Below are 20,783 nucleotides of genomic sequence, written 5' to 3'. Positions count from 1 at the left end.
TTCGCAGAAAAACACGCCCCCCGATCCGAAAAGGACGGGGCCTAATTGGAGTGACTGACCTCTTCTCCAGTGGCTGGCCAGCATTTACGAGGCCAGCCAATGGAGAACAGGGGAAAAGAGGGGCGGGTTCAAGCCCCTCTTCTCCAAGTCATTATCTCTCGCGAGCGAGACTGCGCAAGCGCAGCCTTCGCTAGCCGAGACCTAAAATCAGGACAATGACGACAACGCGAAGACAATACGTACTATGCATGGGCGAAAGGGGCATGTATGTGGGGTAAGAAATTTAGACTTGGTAATGAAATCTGTTTGTGAGAGCTATGCATGGGCGAAAAGAACACATATTGTCTTAAACATTGAGAATCATAGAGAAATTTAAAGATCCATTAGTGAATAAAGAAAACTAGTTATAATCAATTGCTTAATTTGAGCCAATTGTTGTAGGGTGGGGCACTCCAGCACTCATTTTTGTGGAGCAGCACTTATTTTTTCTCCTCAGGCTTTCTCCTAGAGCATGAGGAAGAAAAACACAAAAAGGTAAAAAAGAAGGAGGAAGGAAATGAAAGAAAAACAGATACAAAGAAAGAGAGCATGGATGAAAAAGAGAGCGAGAGAAAGGTGATCTAAAGAGACAGAGTGTCTGATGGATGAGAGAGGCAGGAGGCCCAAACAGGACTTCACTGCCTTGGTATTCAGCATCCCCAAAATGTGAAAGCACTACCGCGGGCTTTGAGCAAAACTCTGGGCCTTGCCCATATTCTTTTACAAATGAACCACTGCACATAGTCAGTGAGAGCGTGCGATGAAAATCGTGTGGAGAAAGAGAAGTTTATGTGAGCAATTAACTGCTTGTGGAAAAGCACAGGAGTCATCTTAAGATCCTCACTCCACTGCACATCATGCAAACCTGGCACCACAGGCACAGAACCTGAATGTGGCACACCATGCCAGGCTTAAGTATGTGTCTATGGATGAGAAACAAAACTCCATCTTGGAAAAAGAGCCAAGATGGAGCCACCTTCAAAGCTAGGATTGGAAGCTGGGTGGCGCCTGGCCAGACCGAGCCCAAGCTGAACTAACAGATGGTTCTCCACGCTATCTTTATTCCTTCTTATTTTCACGGGTGTTCTGGTGTATCTCGGTCCTCCCGGTCTGACTAGCTAATGCTAGCCTCCCCACGAATGTGCTTCTGGTATGGACTCCAATTACAGTAGGAGTGTAGGTAGGCAAACCTTTCTTGACCCCATCTCTCTAGACCTCCTCCGTCCCTCAGGATAAATGGAAATATGGTTTTCCAGAAGCCCAGGAGGCGCATATCTCGATCGCTTAGTCAGGTTCAGCTGTAAGTATTGTTGGTTGCCCCAGCGAGCACCCCAGATCTCTGCAGCAAAGGGATCTGCTAGACACAGCTGTCACACTGAACGCCACTGGACAGTTATGACTAATATGACATTGTCTAAAGGACTTTAATTAGCATTTTGGCCACAAATGGTCACTACCTTTTCCACATGTTGATCCAGAGAATGAGCAAATCTAACTCTGCCGCGCCTAAAAAGTCTAGATAACAAATTAGCTTAATGCAGACATCTCTTCCATTCTTCTTCATCCATGCCACCCTCGCCCTTGTCAGTGACCAACTAGCGTAGGGAACCAAAAGATATCCTAACAGAGGAGCGCCTCATGAAACGCTGGTTAAGCTGGGACGATTCAGCGACAAGTCAGTCAGCACCGCACTGTTAGGAAATCCCCTGACTGACTTACAGGCCAGTGCATATCAACTCCCAAGAAGAATGTGTGGTGTCCACATTGACTGCTCTGGTGACAACGGGCCAAGAGTAGGCTCTCGGCAGACAGAGGCGTCCTCCATTGCATCCTATCCAGAGAGACTATCGAGCCTGATATACTAAGCCTGCTGTTATCCAAGACGCCATTCAACTTTGCACACAAAAAGGTTTAAGGTTTCCTTTGAACGTTTGCATACAGAAAAGAGAGTGAACCGGTTGGGCGACATCACTCGATGTTTCATCGCAGGTAGTGCAGCTGTGTGCTATTTAATTGTTCAGATTTGGGCGTGGGGAAAGCAACCCTCCTTCCCTCCCAGGCATTGCACCCCAGCTCCCAGAGCCGACTCAGCGCTTGCAAGACTCGGACCCGCCACCACTGCTGGCTTCTCCAACCTCTCCAAGATGCTGACGGCGACCCGCGAACCCTCAAGCCAGCCAGATGTAGGTCCCACTCTCTGTCTTTGGGGGAGGGTGGTCTTCTTTTAGGGTGGGTTGGCAGTGTGACTGTGAGGTGGAGGGGGACTTGTCTGGGGTGGAAGGCCCTGTGGCAGCCTTGGCTGACGGATCCAACTTGTGTCTCCAGTGGGAGGTGTTACACGCAATGCTTGCAGCTTCTTTAGCTCATGCAGCCGATGAGGTAGGGATAGTGCAGGAGTGACCTGGGGTCACTCGGCAGGGGCAGTCTCCTGAGTGGTCTCTACGTTTTAGATCTCTGCGGGTCCAGCTATTGATATGTAATTCAAAGCACAACACTCTTTTGGTTCTGCAAAAGGTGGTGAGGTGGGTCTGAGTCAGGAGGGGGTTGGACCCCAGATCCTGGTGGTCTTCGCCCTCAATATGTTTTTGAGATGTGAGGTAGGAGGGGCTTTATGTCCCTTGGCGGGATCGTTTGTCTTTTTTCAGTGAAAGACGGGATCGAGTGGCTGATCATGGACCGACAGCAGCCCTCCCAATCCCGGGGCTCTGCAGAGTCAGCGTTTACCGTTTCAAGGCAGAGGCGCGGTCCAGGGACCCCTCCTGCTCACGGGGGCGCTCCAGACAGCAGACAGGTCCCATGGGGGTGTCTAGGCTTGCTCAATGCAGGTTCCAGGGTATGCTGCTGTCCACCGGGGGGCGCAATAATACCCGTCACTCGCTGCTAGAGAACCAGTGCATTGCTGGGGCAAACCCAGACAGGAGAAATGAAAGGGACTGTCAGGTGACATCAGCTGAGGGCGAGATGTGAGGGGGGAAAGAAGCACAGAAGTGAGGAGGAGACTTGAGGTAAGGGGAAGGGACAGATAGGAAAGAGGGTAAGAGGTGAAAATGGGGAGAAGAGAAAGGAAACGAGAGCGAGGAGAGGAGAATGGAACTGATATGAGGGAGAAAAAAGGGAAGTGAAGAAGAAGAGGACGAGAGAAGTGGAAAGGTAAACTGGAAGCAAGACAGGTTGGTGATACGGGGAGATGTCGGGATGAGTGATCATGTAATACACGGAGAAAACAGCAGTTTCAGAGAGAAGGATAGGCGTTAAGAGATGAAGATGAAGCTAAGACAATGAAAGAAGGGAAGGTGTGGGGTGAGGGGAGGCAGACCTCTATGGAGAAGGAATGGAAACCGGAAGGAGAAGGATGGAATGGAAGTTTAAAGGGTCAGAAGAGGAGAGAAGGCCAAGCTGCAGAGACCCAAGTGGCTTATTCTTAAATGTACCTTAGAACCTTTATTTTGGTCCTAAAGCCACCTATAGTCTTCTTCAATGATTTTGTGTTTTTTGCTGTTGTTTGTGCCCCTATGGCCGGATAGTCTGTTTTCCCTCTTGGGGATGCTGCTTCAGTGGGAACACTTCTTGGTCCTTAGTCTGTATCATGTCTGTGGTAATGTTGGTATTGCCTCTACGATTCCTTGTGCTGTTGGCATAGTCTGTTCTCTCCCTGAGCTGATTGGCGTATAGTCTGTACATACCTTTGATATGATTTGTAACAGGCCACATGGTAATGTTGGCGCGATCAGTACATGATTTGTGGTAATGTTTCTATGGTCTGTGAACTACCTGTGTTGAGCGGTGCATACTCCATACAGATCTGTTTCAACGATGGTAGACTTTGTAGGGTCTCTACGATGATGTTGGTGTAGTGTATACTTCGTGTAGTTATGTTGCCATAGGCGGCACGCAAAGTGCTTTGCAGTTGTATGTTTTCCTCCTTTTATGGACTCATGTATTTACCTTGGCAGTATCAGTAAGCTCTTTGTAATCTTTAATATTGGCATAAGCAAGACAGGTATTGTAAAAGTAAATACACCCAGTACTTACATTAATATACAAATTATAATGCTGTACTTTGCACGTGTTTGCCAGTTTAGTGGGCAGTGTGGTGTTGTTTTATGGGTGATGTGTCACCTGCTGCTGTCTGGTTCTTGGGCAGTGTGGTGTTGTTTTATGGGTGATGTATCATTCGCTGACACATTTTGTATCATCTCTTCTTTTCCTGGTAATTCAAGAACGATCAGTTGTTGTTTTTTGCTCCGTTCGACCCAAGAAGTTTGTATGTGCCTTATGTATGTTGCATGTGTATGTGTTTGGGTAGAGAGTGGTTTGTTGGAGGGAGGAGCATGTCTCAAACTGTATTGTATAAACCAGTTATGGCGAAGTGTCTGCAAGGCTGTACTCCCCCATGTCACAGTGCTGTGATACTAGGATTTATGTCCCATTACATTGCACTCCAAGTTATATTATGTGTTATGTTAATAAACTTGTAGAGCCTGCAAATACCCGTAGGTGTCCTGGCGATATATATGGGTATTTCAGTGAGGCAGTAACAGGAAAGAGAAAAAATTCGGCTAGACATTAAAAAGCCAGGTTTTTAACAGTTCACTAAAAGTCCAAAGAGTGGGAGCTGCTTTGATATGTATAGGTTGAGTGTTCCAGAGTGCCGGGGTTTCAGATGAGAAACAGCTGTCCCCCCCACCCCCATTTAACATTCTTGAGTGCTCTGATGCAAGTCCATTATTTCATATAGTGCTTCATACTGGGGGCTAGGCTTGTTCTAAGGAGTCCCCTGTCATGTTTTGACACAAAAGAAAGCTGAGGCAGGGGATATGGTGCAATCAGCTCTTGACTGCACAATTTTAGTCAGGCCCAGGCTCTTTGGGTGACTGCTTGGCACCTAGTACACATCTCTGTGGGACTCCTGAGGCTATGGAATAGTTCTACATGTGCTCTGGTATAGGACTCCAAGAGATAAGAGCTGTGAATGAGACTCCTGGGGCTGTGATAGAGGATTAGAAGTGATGTGAAACATGACTCTCTAGAGCTGTGGCATGGGACTCCTGCAGCCATGCAAAAGGATGCCTCCTGGAGTCATGTTAAATAATGCCAGGAGCTGTGATCTAGGGTTGGAAGAGATGTGACACAGGACTTTAGTAACTATGATATAGAACTCTACGTCTAAAACTGAATGGGGAAAAAACAGAAGTGATGGTGGTGGGAAACAACCCTGGAAGGTGGATGGATGGAGATTAACTGGCCAGCCTGTCTGGGCAGCCAACCCACCCCAAATCAGAGGTAAAGAGCTTGGGCTCTTGATGGCAAGCTCACCATGACAGCTCAAGCTAAAAAAAACTAGGAACAACGTGTTTTGGCATGCTCAGAACATTGAGAAAGCTTTTGAGATGGCTAACTGAACCAACATGCAGAATAGTGGTGCAAGGATTAGTCATCTCACACCTTGATTATGGGAACTCCGTATATATGTGAAGTCCTAAGGCTGTCATAAAAAGATTACAGGTTTCCCAGAATGCCGCTGCTCGAATAGTATGAAAAATACCCAAACATCAGTCTGCGCTTTGACACTGGCAAGCCTACATTGGCTACCAGTGAGTAAAGAATACATTTCAAAGCACTCTGCTTCGCTCATCGAGCAATTTATAAAAAGGGCCCGATGTTAATTCAGAGACTTCTTTCCCCCTATAACACCACAAGAATGCTGCGCTCTACTAGCGCGCAGAAGTTAACAGTACCCTGGATAAAGAGAACTAGGAGTGGAGGATGTCCCTTCACATTCTCGACCTCTTCTGGGTAGCCATGTGCTTTTGAAAACCTCACATGTGATTCAGGACTCTAATAGCTGTGATATATGTTTCCAAGATGTGTGATACAGGATGCAGAGAGGTGGATGAGACATGATGTAGGGCAGCAAGAGCTTTGATCAAACAGTGTAAGGCCCATATGATGGAGGACTGGAAGTGATTTGATTTAGGTCCCTGGAGACTGTCATATCGAAATCTCTGCAATGTGAGTTGCATAAGTATTTATTTATTTAGGGCACTTTCCCACAGCAACGGGATTTGATATAAAGGGTTGCAAATAATATGATATATAACTCCAAGAGCTGTGTCAGAGGTTTCTAAAAACTATGATAAAGGAGTCTGAGAGCTGTGGTACAGTAAGTGATGCGATAAAGGACTTGAATAGCTGTTGTTGGGATTGGAATGTGCTCTGCATGGTGTACAATTGGGTTCCAAAACAAGAGAGAGGGACTGGGGATTCTGTCAGGTCCAGCACACGGACCCCTGCAGTAGTGAAAATACAGAGTACTGTTCCTAAGTGGGACGCTAGGTCGGGTTCCCCAGCCTTGTGCCCGACTGCAAGTATCTGGTACCCTGTTTTTTTTATTTTAGCCCTTGCCTAACACCAATCTAGTGTCATTAAAGAGGCCTAGGCCTGGCCTTCGGTATGAGTGAGGTCCAGAACTGCCCTATACCCGGAAGTGCACAACAAGTGTGCCCTGTTTTCACTGTCCCTGTTATAGGTTTTGCATCTAAAGTGTTGGCGACAGCATACCACACTTTGTGAACTCATAGATGTGACCAGACCTTTTTATTTGTGTCACTGCAATGAAGGCCTACCGGCCCACTTGTATGAAGTTCACTTCTATGCAAAAACCCAGATCTTGGGGCTAACATCCCAAGTGTATGTTGTGCATGTTTGAGGCATGTGGCCTTTATGGTACATGCATTTTTGGATGACCCTGGCCTGGCCTTGTGCACAAGATGGACTTGAAATTGTTTTAACAGATAGTGGAATTGCAATGGTGACATTCCTGAAGCTGGAAGGATGAAACTTAGTATAAGAAATTGGATTATTATTTGGGGAGGGTGACTGCCCACTTCAAGAAGTAATCATAACTTTTCTCAGGGTGAACCCCCCAAGTCGCTGAAATCACCTAAGCTCAATTTCCTAGTAGCTATGGCACAGAGCAGACAGGCTATAACGTAGGTATAGAGTACCAAAACTGTAATAAAGTCAAAATCCCAAACCAAATTAGAAAAACAGAGTAAAATTTAATAGACAAAATGACACCAAAATGACAAAAAGCCAATAAAGGAAACTGGAGATATGAATATTTCAAGTTTTAAACTGAACTAACCCTAAAAAGCACAAAGCACCAATAATAATTAATGGTCACTGTAGCCCGGGAACTAGGCGCAATTTCAGGCTGGAGCGCGGGTTGGATATACCAACCAGGTTCGTCCTGGTCAACGATTTAACTTACTGATTTCATCTTTTAAGTCCCAATCCCCCACAGGAGTACTCTTTTAAAGGCCCCAAGAACCTTGGGAGAGGTACTCAGAGACTCAGGGTGTCAGGCAGAGGCCAACAGCACGGTCCAGTCCAGACCCAATTGCCACTGATAAGCTTGGTACGTGCGTGGAAAAGCGTTTTGCAGCTAGTTTTTTCCCTGTAACCACACAGGAAGTCCGCCAACTGTTGTCCAGGGCACAAGAGGGAGTAGGTCCAGTTATTCAGAGATCCTCTCAGGTCACAGTCGTCTTTTGATCTTCCCAAGGTCCAGTAAGTGTTCAGATGTGGGTACCTGAAGGTCCCACATTTATGCCTGGCATTAGCTATTGGGTGGGGTTGCATCCTGGCCCCTCCCTACCCAAAGTCTTGCCCCACAGCAAACAGGGCAAAAATGCCATGTGTCAGGGCATTTTCAAGATGATGAAAATCTTCGGACACACTCATTTTGGGCTTTGAGGGCTGGGATGTTTGGGGGAGTGTACTATGGAAATCCTAGTGTCCTCCCACATCCAACATTAAAATCCCATTTTGGAGCAGGTACTGTACCCACAACAAGCACAGAGACAGAAGTCTTTTCACTGTCCCTTGATCGCTGTCCAGTGTGCCGAAAGCCAGGTGGAGAATGCTCTCACCCCTTTGTGCAATTGTTGTGGGTGTACCAGGCGGAAGACTACTCTGCTTTGACGAGCATGAAGGCCGTGTCTGGAGGGTGGCCTAGAAACGACACATTAAAGAAGAACCACCCTAAACCAGTTCTGAAAGTGCAGACAGTGGATCCACATCTCCTTTATGCTTTTACTGTATAAACTTGGGAGCAGTAACCCTCTATTTCTATGTTCTCTTTGACCGAGGAATTGAGTGCTCAGCAGAGTACTCAGAGACCTGCTGTGCAGCCAGATCTGGTGTCCTCCTGAAAGCTGGTTCCCCAGGCTTGAGGGGACATCACATGTAGTCTTGATTTGCTGGAAGAAGCTGAACATCTGACCTGAAATGCCTAGAAGCTAATTTAAAAAAAAATGTTTTCAAAATAGTTAAAACAATAGGACACTGAAACAGACCGTGCGCATAGATCCCATGACAGATCACCACCCAAATGCATAATCTCTCAACCAACCCCAATTCTACTGCATTGAGAAAGACTGTGGCTCCCCCCCTCCCCACCACCCCGCAGGCCATCTTAACCATCCGAATCAGAGGAGTCCTCATCTGAAAGAGGCGGTGGATCGCATATTCCTCCCCTGTACTTGTTCCATGCCCCCCAGACCTTGGCCCACTTGCGAGGACATCCCCGCCTAATAAATACTGACTGCTCAGCAAACATGGCTGCATCCATCTCCCTCCTCCATATGGACAGCAACGGCGCCCCCCCCCCCCCCGCCTAGAAGCTAATTTGCCTACTGATAGAGTGATGGAGCCTGACAACCCAGCAGAAGGTGTGACTGCCCATGAAGAGCCAGAAGCAGTAAGACGACGGTGCTGATATGGTCTGCCAGAAGATGGAGGATGGAGAAAAGCGATCTGTGTGCCCCAGGTGTTGAAGGGCATCAGACTCTCCTGAGACGTGGTTCCGGACTGGAGCCACAGATCTGTGGCTGCTGATGCCACTTCATCCAAAGAAGTGTGCCTGTGGCTGTTCACACCCCTGAGACCAAGAGAAGTGCGCCCATGCCCTGTCTATGCTGCTCTCACTAACAAACGTGTGCCCATGGCTGTCGGCACCACAGTGGTCAGTGTAGTACTTCTGTAGCTGTACCCTTAGCCATTGTGACTCAAGTGTGGCAAGACATAGCCACATCAACCCACCACTGGCAGTGCCCAGGAGAAGGCAAGAAGTCGACTGTGACCTGCCCCGTCCGAAGGGGCCAAAGAACTTCCACTCACTTGTACTTCCCCCCACCTTAGCAGTTGTCCGCTATCATATGGCACATCCCCTCGAAAAGCAGCTGTGCCAGTGGGAAGTGTGCACCCCTTTCTAGAGTTTTGATTCATGCATTTAGAGATAGTCTAACCCATAGGAGAGGCCCTCCAAAATCAGAGAATCAGGGACTCCTGAGAGAGTGAAGATGGGGTGTAGAGGGGTAGCATACAAGGCACACAAGTCTCAGCACGAGTGCACTCGAATAAACCTGTTAGAAATTACTAGTGTAGTATTTAATTTAAGAAAAGCACTGGGTTGGAGAATCAGTTATTACGCTGCTGGGTGACTGTGGAAAGTTTGTGACTGCTTACCATCACTTCCCCTGAGAAGCCTGTGACTGCTCACTATCTCTACCCCTGAGAATCCTGTGCCTTTTCACTATGGTTAGCCCTGAGAAGCCTGTGACTGCTCACAATCGCTACCACTGAGAAGCCTGTCACTGCTCACCATCGCTATCCCTGAGAAGCCTGTGACAGCTCACAATTGCTACCCCTGAGAAGCCTGTGACTGCTCACCATCGTTACCCCTGAGAAGCCTGTGACTGCTCACCATCGCTACCACTGAGAAGCATGTGACTGCTCAGCCCTACTACCTCTGAGAAGCCTGTGATTGTTCACCATCGCTATCCCTGAGAAGTCTGTGACCGTTCACCATCGCTCCATCTCTTAGAAGCCTGTAACTGCTCTCCATGGTTACCACTTAGAAGTCTGTGACTGCTTACCATCATTACCACTGAGAAGCCTGTGGATGGTCACCATCGTTAACACTGAGAAGCCTGTGATTGCTCACAATCGCTACCACTGAGAAGCCTGTGACTGCTTACCATCGTTACCACTCAGAAGCCTGTGACTGCTCACCACTGCTACCTCTGAGAAGCCTGTGACTGTTCACCATCACTATCCCCGAGAAGTCTGTGACTGCTCATCATCGCTCCCTCTCTTAGAAGACTGTAATGGCTCACCATCGCTACCACTGGGTCATGGGCTGTAGGGGATGTATCTTGCCCAGTTTGCAGAGCCATGGTAGGACAGACTCTGGGATACCAGAGGCAAACAACCCAAAACCACATGATTGAGGCCCAGTAGCCCCTTTTTACTCTGTACCCTACCAAATGGGGGTCTGACAGCTATGATGCACGGCTCTAAGAACTGTGATAGAGGACTCTATGAGATAAGATACACGTTTCTATGACTCGTGATATAGTATCAAACTGATATGTTACAGGGCTCTATAAACTGTTCCATAGGTTTCTAAGTACTCCAAGAACTGCCACAGGATGTATGACGTAAAAACTCGAGTCATTATAACGCGTGCAGTTACATCGCGGTCGTTACAACGACTGCGATGTTACTACGCTATGCCATTACAACGCAAGTCTTTACATCGACTTGCGCTGGATGGCGTGCTAACATTAGAAAAGCGTAATTTACTATTCCAACTCCAGTCCACTTAACAGTAGGGAAGGTGTTGGGATAGTAAACTACACTATTTGTAATGTTAGCACGCCATCTAGCGCAAGTCGATGTAAAGACTTGCGTTGTAATGGCATAGCGTAGTAACATCGCAGTCGTTGTAACGACCGCGATGTAACAGCATCGCGTTGTACTGAATGCGATGTAAACGATGTTTCCCACTGCCACACTGAGCTTCAAGAGATGGGAAATTAGACTAGTACTGTGATGACATAAGAATAAATGTGATTTGACAGAACCCTCCAAGTGCTCCGATACATGACTGCAGGAGCTGTGATATAGAAAATTAAGAGCTATTAAGCAGAACTCCAAGAGCTGGAACGTAGGAGCTATGACATAGGTCTCCAAGATCTATGATATACAATCCTAATAGCTGTTACATAGGATTGGAGGTGATTTGATACAGGATTCTAAGATCTGTGCCATAGGATTCTAAGAGCTTTGAAACAGTGTTCTATAGAGAGTGATATACGAATCTCAGGTCTCATTAACAAGTGCCTTGGTACTTAACTTCCCTCTGAGTAAAATCCTGCTTGTACAGGGGTTGCAATTATGAGTTTATGGCACCTGGTAATTACCGAGCACAGTAATGACCACATTCTGAAATACCCAATAAATGTTGACACGGCAAACTAACTGGAAAGGCTAACTGGAAAGGCTCAGTAAATGCTGGCACATGGGGATTTTGGTGTGAAAGCACCTGCATGCTATGCCACATTTTTGAGTGCTGAATTTGAAATAGGTGATAATTATTACACGGAAAAAGTACAGAGCCCTGTGGTAGTGTAGTAGATCTGATTGGATCTGGTAATTATCGCCAACCTACCCGTGGTAATCGTAAAGAGGGCCTAAGTTCATTTTTTAGTCTCGCCTGCGACAACGCATGAGCTACATGCACTCTCGCTCGTTAAAGAAATTGTATACAAACAAGCAGCTTGGAGTTCACCTGTTGCGTACCATTCGTTGGCTTCATTGTCACTCTTGTTTTCTGCCTCCTAATTAGTCAGCACGCACCAGCATCAGCTCCTCTTCTTTCCTCAGGAGCATGGACCATATACAGATAGCTTCATCTTAATTGAGATCCTCCCACTGCTTGTACTGTGATTAAGGTACTATTTTTTGTGTTGTTTATTTTTATTTAAATGTTGTCCTTCCCATCATGTTGCTTCTTCCCTCCCACCCCACCCCCTTATCTAGGTTACTAATTCACGACCAACCCCACCATTCCCATGCCCCTGTTGCTTTTTCCCTACCACCCTCTACAAATCCCTCTGGCTGTGTTACACCTTCCACCTCCACCCTCCCTCTGTCTTGTCATGTAGTTCCCAGGAGTCCCCCAGAACCTGCACGTTTTGGATGACCTAAACTGAGGGCTTGGTGTCCTGACCGGTTCCAGACACCCCACAGGATATGTCAGCTGTTAGACCAGCTATCTCTACAGTGCCACTACCACCCCCCTGTATTCTACAGTGGTGTAGGTAGTCTCTGGCAACCACTGAACATGACAGCCCTGATTCCTCAGGAATCGTGGAAAACAGTACAGTACGTTTCGCTCAGACACTCATGCTTGCTTACTCAGAAAAATACACAGGATGGCAATTAGGACATTTCAATAAGTATTTATTGGTCCAGAGACAGCCTTGTGTAAAACATATGTGCTGCGACAATCAGGAGACAGAAGCATACAAAAGAGATTACTAGTACCAATATAGTAAATAGTAGATACATTTCTACCAACGTGTTAATAAGATGAACAGAAGCAGTTCAGATCAAAACATTAGCACTTGCATATTCCTAAAATGTGCGCCGTAAATAGTTTGCCTAAATGTACCTAGCCTAGATCTGTATGTGTATCATGTATATGCATGTATGTGTGTAGCCAAGAAACCCCTATGGATGAGCTAGCCCCCTCACCCGATGGTTGAGAATCAAGGACCCCATCTCTGCTTCGAGGATGACATGTCAAAGATTCAGCATGCACGACCCCGTGTCAGCTTGGAAAGAATTCTCCTCTCATTTGAAGGGGGGAGTGAGGGTCTTTTAAACTAGAGTGGTCATTCAAGGGTTTTTTCTAGAATCAATATGTTTTTAAAACAATTATGGATGCTATGAAAACAATCATAAATGTTTTGAAAACAATCACCAATGTTTTTCTAAACAAATGTGATCATGCACAGCTGGCTGTTGGCCAAGGATAAAAAAGTGGTACTCCTTATACAGAACAATCCTGCTATGCCTGAGGACATATTTATGTACGTCAGGTACAGGGATTATGATAGAATACCAAGAGCCTGGTGTTGTATAGAAGGGAGCAAGCTACTAGGTAAAAGGCCACCTGTTTAGAATCGTTATTGTCGTGAAGCTGGGACAATGTATGTATAATGGGGTATACATGACAGGACTATCCTAAAGGACAGGACAGTCTTTGTTGCCTTTTCACTCCCACACTCTACCATCCCATTGTCCGTGTTGCCGCTTACCTCCCACCATCCCGTTTTTTGTGTTACCTCTTCTTCAGTTATCTATGTTGTCCCCCCACACACCATAGAAAAAAAAGCGCTATGACGCGGTGAGTGCTGGTCGTGTCAAAGCACTTTTTTAAAATTCTCATGTCATAACGTTTCTTTCCCAACAATTTTAATGATTTTCAGCCACACTGCTCTACAACATTGCTAAAAGGCATTGGCATAGCCAGTAGCTCTCACAAAGGCGATACCTATTGGCTTTGACAATGCTTGTTCTCTGGGGGTATTAGCATTTATGGAAGCATTTATGGTCATTACTAGTATCTCTACACTTATGCTAGGTTTTGTTACATTCAATAGTGTCTGGTTCTGCCTCCCATTTTGGGGAAATTTGTGGATCTGCACCCATGGTTTGGTGAGTCTGGATTTACACCTTAATGTGGGCAGTTTCTCAGTTTGCACCTGAGATTTGCCTGCTTTTGGTCCCGCTCCCTTGACATGTCTCGTTTCTGCCTATTTGCCCCTGGTATAGCTTTTTCTGGCCCAAAACTACTGATGTTTGTGGTCAATTACTGCACCTCCGGTTGGAGCATTCCTGACTCTGGAACACTGATTGGGACACCCCTGCTTCTCCACCTACAATTCAGATGGTATCTAAATGTGCACCAATGGCCTGGCCATATTTTTGCATTGCCAACATTGTTTCAGCTGTCTGGTTCTGCACCCATTGTTTGCCCAGTTTATCATTATGGATCCCTCACTTTGGCAGTTTCTGGGGGCAGTTTCAGAAGACCCTCAAGACATCGTTGAAGCATTTTACGTCTCTGAGCATATTTGTTGGGAAGGTTCTTTTTTAATGCCTATGATTTGTGACTTCGCACACTAGGTGAGACAGATTTGCTTTCTCTTTGTCTTTGTCTCTCTCTCTCTCTCTCACACACTCACACACCCTTGGGTGTGACTGATATTGCCTGTGACCCTCGTTGTTTTGCATTTTATGAACCTGTTTCCATGGCTGCATGTCCCTAGCATGCAGTTTTCCTTAAGTGAAGGCAATGTGTGCAAATGTTGGCCTCTGTAAAGTTTATGACTCGAAACAACTGGGTTTTGCGAAGTTCTGGGTTTGCACTAGGCTTGGGCTAAAAATCCGTTCCTCTCGCGGAAATTGCGATAATTTGACATTTTCGCGTTCCGCGGAGAGTGCGAAAATGTCAAAATTTCCGCAATCGGCATTTTACCGGAAATTTTTTGCTTGCTCGCGCTGTAAAATAATACATTCTTGCGTGCGCACGATCGCCTTACCTGAATCCCCGCGTTCGCCGACAAGTTTTCCAGATCCGGTCGCGTTCTCCACGAGATGTTGGATTGTTGGTAACCATTTGCGCTGTCTCGCGACAGTTCGCGCCCGCAGTAACATCATTCGTCGCGCAATCACGTCTTTCTTCTCACGATCATGCACCGCGAGACAAGTGAAAACAAGATGGCCGCGCCCGCGAGCAACCGCATGGGTAAGTTGGCGAGCCGCGACCACGCAGAACATACCGCGAACGGGCGGGAAAGAAACTTCCGCATCTTCGCGATATTTCCGCGTGTTTGCGGAGATTTTTAACATTTTTGCGATAATTTGCAAAAGTGAATTTCGCAAATTCCGCCCACCCCTAGTTTGCACACAATCTTTGGGCAGGGTCTGGCTGACGGCCCCTTTTCCCGATAGTTTCTAGGTCTCCATCCTAATTTAGAACTATCATACCTTTGTACCCCTGCTTGGATAGGTTCTAGCTCTGTGTCCTCTTGTTTGGGTGGGTAAGTGCAACAATCTGCTCCTCTCCCTCATGTAGTGCCTGTCTTTGCCCTCATCATAACTTGGGCAGATTCTGCCTTCGTACCCAGTTTTCTGTAGTCTCTGCATCCATGGCTTGGTTTTTTTCTAAATGTGCATCTATGGTTGAGGCTCTGGATTTTTCTGTCTCTGTGCCGCTGGTTTGGACTTATTATGTTTCTACAGCTATCCTGTGGATGATTTGTTGCTTTGTAGTTCTGTTGTAGACAATTATGGCTCTAGGCCATGATTGGTCGCCTTTGTTGTCTTGTTTACACAGTTTACTGCTTTGAACCTCTAGCGTGGGCAGTTTCTGTTTTTGTATTCAGGGTATTGGCATGTTGTGACTGTTGTGGGCAGAATGTGCCTGTGTCCCTCTGATTTAAATAGATCGATGCCCAGACCCGCGTGCATGGCTGATTTGGCTCCCCTGATTTGGACTGACAATACAATTTGTTCAGAAAATTGATACTCTGTCACTGTACACCTGAAAACAACCTTACAACAATATAGATACAGGGTTACAGAAAATAAGAAAATAAAGAGCCATATCATCTTTCAGTAGAAAGAGAATAATATAAATGGAAAGTGAAACTGAAATATAAAAAACAGACAATGGATGTAAATCTTTCACAAAAGTGAGCCATTGCATTCAAAGCAAATGCAAAACGTAGTGCATTGAAAGATGACTGAGACATTGGCACTTCTATAGACCAACTCCACATGATTACAAGTGCAATCTGATTGAAGCTGATGCTGGGCACGAGCGAGCTTTCTACCTTTGTATTTAGAAAATCTGTTTGAAGCAAGAAACAGTAAAAGAGATCGAAATTGGAGACTGTAACTAAGGAAGGCACGAGGGAGGTGTGATACAAGATATCAAAGCCTGTGGAGAACACTAGTCATTGGGCGAACGAATGTCTTTAGTGTAGAAAATATATATTAAAATATTCATCACAATATTCAATACATATGAAAAGAAAAACATTATTTACAAATATATCTACAAATATTCAGTAAGAGCATCATTTCAATCACGCTTCCTTAAGACGACAATAAGCAGAATCTTAACATTTTGTTAATTTCCCACTAAATTCACAATCTGTTGTGGAAAACAGTAGGCATCTGCCTCTTTAACTGATCTACAGTTAATTAAATTAAATTAAATGCATTTTTAGATATTTCTTTAGTGTGTCTAGTACACTAGGCCATAAACAGATTAAATGCTCAATTGACTCCTCTTCATAGTTTCACAAGCGGCAGGCAGTTGAGGCTAAGCAGCGAGTGTTCCACGACCCCTATTTTAGCTTGTATCCTGGATTCAAATTCGAGTCTAAATATTCTTGTTTTATTCCAGTGTACTACTCCATGCCATGGTGAGCATGTTGATGTTTCTGTAATTTCGATATGTCCACAGCTCTTGCATTACTCCTGAGAGTTTGTCTCATTAACCTCTTCCGCTCCAAGCGGGGCAATTTTATGAAATCTGCAGATAGCGGTGGATTGTTTTGCATGACTGTTTTATTTACAGATGCCAAGTTCAACCCAGTACATAAATCTTGATGGTTTGCTACCTTGTTGTAAATCAAAAATCTCAATGAGTTTTTTGGTAGCGGTAACACCGTCGCAAAAGTAATTTAATATTGCTGCTGAGCGACGAACCACTAAAGATATCAAAAATAGTTCTAGCCACATTTTACAATAGGAAAGCGATAAACAAAGATTCAATAAAGATCTGAGCTCTTTTTATATAAATTGTATCCAGATATTCATAGGGTGGGGACAAAGGGACCAAACTAGGTATATCCAACAAGGACTGCAGATTGAGCGGGATGTATAAGCACATCCAGGTAAATACTTCCATGATAAATACTTCCAGGTTCAACAATTTAGAGGTCAAAAAGGGCAAAGATACATGCTATATCTGGAAAGGGCCCCATGAGGTCAGCCTGGAAGGACAATCTGTTATGTGGGAAAGTAAAATCTATGAAGATTATCTTGACGGGATAGATGCTCCTGCTTCACTTCAGTTGTCTGGAAGTCAAAAATGGGGTTAACTTGTCCCGTAAAACAGAAACATTTCTTCAAGAAAAATCAACTGGTTTAAGAGTTTTCAAAGTTGATTTTTTTCTGGATCGGCCATCGGGGTCCAAGATCTTCTGATATCAGTTGTACTAATTCTCCCAACTGGTGAAGGCATTTGACAGTATTGTCAGCAGCTCACCAGTTATCTGAAAAGACCTAGCTCATAGTAGAGTCATTAACAAGCAAATGGCCCAGGCTGAAGCACAGGTCAACCCTTCCTGCATCTCCTGGCTATTGTACGTGTACCCGTTAAAGCTCTGGTTGGCAAATGGCTTTGTGTAGGTCGTCAAGAAATGTGAAAAGGTGTAAAGTCACAAGTGTAACTCCCTAATTGTTACATTTATGGTAAGTCAAGCGCCCAATTTTCCATTCCATTGCTCTTAAGCAACTAAACAAAAAATGTATCTGAAATACGACTGCAAATTTTATTTTTTATGCCAATGTACCTCTAGAGTGTAAATCTGATAAAAATATACCCTGCCACCATTCCTGAGATCCAAATTAAGAATGAATGTATTTTCATCCTTATGAGACATGGGTTCCTTGGCAAGAATGTCAGGCATCGTTGCGACTTTGTAAGCTGAATGATGTTTCATTTAGAACTTGGGGAAGTATCCTTCTCAAAAGGTTCCGAACAGTAGCCAACTCTCAAAACCAGAGCAGAAGTCAATTTCAAATATTATTTACCACGTTAGCCCGAGGGACTAAATGTATATAAAGTAGATAACTGAAAAAGTATTAAATATTGATTGTTAGACAGAGTAAAAAAGGAGTGGGGAAGTGTGTGACTGGCTTGAGCAGAAGACTATGCCTATGTACCACTCCATGAATTGTGCAGCTCGAGACCATGGTGAGAATTGGGAAGAGAAGTTACTAATCTTGATGGAAAAATGGCCCAGTAAGGTATTTTGTGCCAGTCACATATTTATTTTTCTTGCCGTCTATCATCATCACATTCAGGCCTCCTTGGTGTTGTTGTCTTGGCTAGGAAGCCTGTTGTGGTTACTTTCTTATTTGGTGTATATAAATTGTCAATTGAGGGTTTCTTCATCCTAGCACAGTAGCTGATCTTCTTGAATGCTCTTCATACGCAAACATTTGATGCATCACTGCTCAGCATCTAGTATAGAGTGTTCTTGGTTGTGTCCTAGGATAATGAATGCTTTCCTGGGTACCCATGGCTTCAGAGTTGCATGAGGAGGGATGTCCATGCACCTGAGGTTCCATTATATCTGAAAGTTAGCTTACTGATTGTCATGGGTGCCACATTTTGTTTATAATTAGAAATTCACTATTACCTCAGTGAGTAACTTGCGTGTTTTTACTTGTCTTCTGTGCTTTTGCATGGATGCAATACTTCTTTTGATGTCATTAAATGGATCTCCCAGGAGAAAAAAAAACGCTTTCCCAAATAACCGCAATGCCAGAAGCACTTGTTATTTTTTTGAACAGCCTTACTCCTACGTCATGAGCAGATGTATAGTACTTTTCTAAATGGTAGCCATTATAGTTACACTTGTCACCATCTTTGATGCTTATTTTTGCCCCCCCCAGCAGGGTTCCGCTTTCCCTAGTTCCAGATTTCTCAGTGTTATTGGCATGGCTGTTTTTCTTTCTGGATTACAAAGACTTAGCACCATTAGATTCCATTATTTTCACTGATTTAATCTTGCCATTCAGTTACGCTTTATTTTTCAAATTATTTATTCACGAGTGACTTGATTTGCTATAATGACAGTCCATTTCTTAGGACCAGAATAGAATAGTTGGCAAACTAAATTGATGCATTTCTTCTTCTACGTTTCTTTTCCTGGGGATTGCATCGTTGATACTACTAGTTACATAGAACAATCGTTAAGGATTTTTGGTAACTTTGCTGCTTTTTTAGCAGCACAAGTCAGTCTGGATTTATAGCATCTGCTGGTATGCATAGTCAGGCTTTAGGGCTACAGTAGGAGCTGGGTGAGGAACGTGAAACAGTTTCTGAAGCATCTTCCTTTTTAGGTCTCGCCTGAGCCACACGCATGTGCTGCTCTGCGAGACATTTAGTAAGGGCTTTTGAACTCTGAACACACGCAATTGGCCTGTGCATGCGTCTTTCTTAAAAAGACAGCACTCTGTTGGTTCAAGGCGGGGGATTGTACCGCCTTCTTTGTTCCCTGGCCTAGGGTGCTCGGGAGTGAGCAGCGACGCGCTGCATTCCTCATGTGGATCAGGTTACTGCGGCCGCAGCTTTCACTTTCATCGGTGGGCACGATGCCAGCTGCATTCATTACGGCGCGCGCGCACCACTCTTTAATTATGTTTATTTACACAATGCGCCCGCAGCGTGCTTCACATTCAAATTCTGCCGGCTTCAGCTTCTTGGTGCTTTCAGAGCCTCGAAGCGGCAGAGCACAAGTATCCCCGAGATCACAATTCTTTGTCGGCTCCCATACACCCCCCTCCCTCCCTCCAGATCGCTTGTCGATTTCAATTGCACACCACTCGCGGGCTTGTATTCATATTTCGTCCGCACAACTCCCCCAGCCTTACTCCTTGATCCATTCCTCTCCCAGTGTCGCTGCTTATTTTTGCTAGCAGGGTCCACTCCTGTGACTGCTTTCAAATTCTGCCGACTTCAGCTTCTTGCTGCTTTCAGAGCCTCGAAGCGGCAGAACACAAGTATCCCCCGAGATCACAATTCTCTGTCAGCTCCCAGACACACCCCTCCCTCCCTCCAGATCGCTTGTCGATTTCAATTAATCTCCCCTAAAAGCATATTTTAATGTGAGCGTGTTCACCTTTGGTGCTCGGCTTTGACGTCCCCACCCATCACTTCCTGTGTTACCGCTGCAAAGTAGTAAGTGCCTGCAGTGTGTGTTCCTAAGGATGTGGTCCGTCGGCTAGATTGATGACTTTGGTGTTGGAAACCAGGGTTCGAGCCTCGGGGTCATGTCTACATCCTGTGATTCTGGGAAAATCACTTAATTTCCCCGTGCCTGAATGTGTCCTTGTGTAACGTAACCGGTGCTCATGTAAAGCGCTCCAATACCGCCGGGTCGAGTTCGCGCTATATAAATTTGCATTAAAGAAAATGCTTATGCAGCTTTAGGATTCATAGAAATATTGAGCAACGCAGGATAGCGACCTGACTGTCTCTGAAGCACGCTGTTTCTGTGTGTGATCGATGGCCATGGTGGGGGGGGGGGTTCTATGGCCCGCTCTTGGACTCACCTTGTTCAGTGGTAGAGAGAAGCAATTCAGCAACTGAAACGCTGTGTTATCACATACATTGCACTTGTTTGCAGATAATGCAGTTAATCAAGGGCGCAGATTGTTGTTTCTTGTGGCCATGTTGTAGCAACACAGCGTGTTTTTTTGGGACCTCACGTGGCGCCTTTGGAGCAGGCAGAGGGAAAATGCAGCTGGCAGGGCCTGTTACCACAGAGGGGTGAAGGGACGGAGCATGCCTGTAGGCTGGAAACGTGCTGCCGTTAGTTTGCAGACTTTAGGGGCACACCCCATGACTGCAGGCTGGCTCCAAGCAAGAAGGGGCAGTGAGCTACAGAGGGCGGTTTATAGGGACAAGCAGAGACTCGCAGCAGCTTGCCAGCCCTCCGGGACACATTCGTCCTTCATTGCCCTCTTAACAGTGGGCCGCTTCTTGGCCTTCTATGGGCAGCTTTGGGGAAGAGAGGAAC

The 20,783-nt window shown here is 45.5% G+C and overlaps 1 protein-coding gene across 2 annotated transcripts in view; it reads left to right on the top strand.

Moving 5' to 3' along the window:
• The first annotated feature begins 2,080 nt into the window (after positions 1-2,080).
• PKP3 (plakophilin 3) overlaps positions 2,081-20,783 on the top strand; it is a 160,891-nt gene continuing 142,188 nt past the window's right edge. Inside the window, exon 1 of one of the 2 annotated variants that reach the window (XM_085644954.1) lies at positions 2,081-2,222. In XM_085644954.1, coding sequence (XP_085501080.1) covers positions 2,184-2,222 — 39 coding nt within the window. In that variant the 5' untranslated portion in view covers positions 2,081-2,183. Of the gene's footprint in view, positions 2,223-2,951; positions 3,045-20,783 lie in introns of those variants that run through there. The other variant, XM_085644955.1, reaches the window with a different exon arrangement.

The sequence above is a fragment of the Triturus cristatus genome, chromosome 3_1 (assembly GCF_964204655.1).
Source record: "Triturus cristatus chromosome 3_1, aTriCri1.1, whole genome shotgun sequence".
NCBI lineage: Eukaryota > Metazoa > Chordata > Amphibia > Caudata > Salamandridae > Triturus > Triturus cristatus.
Note: the sequence above shows the minus strand (reverse complement) of the source record. Positions and strands in the feature narration are given on the sequence as shown.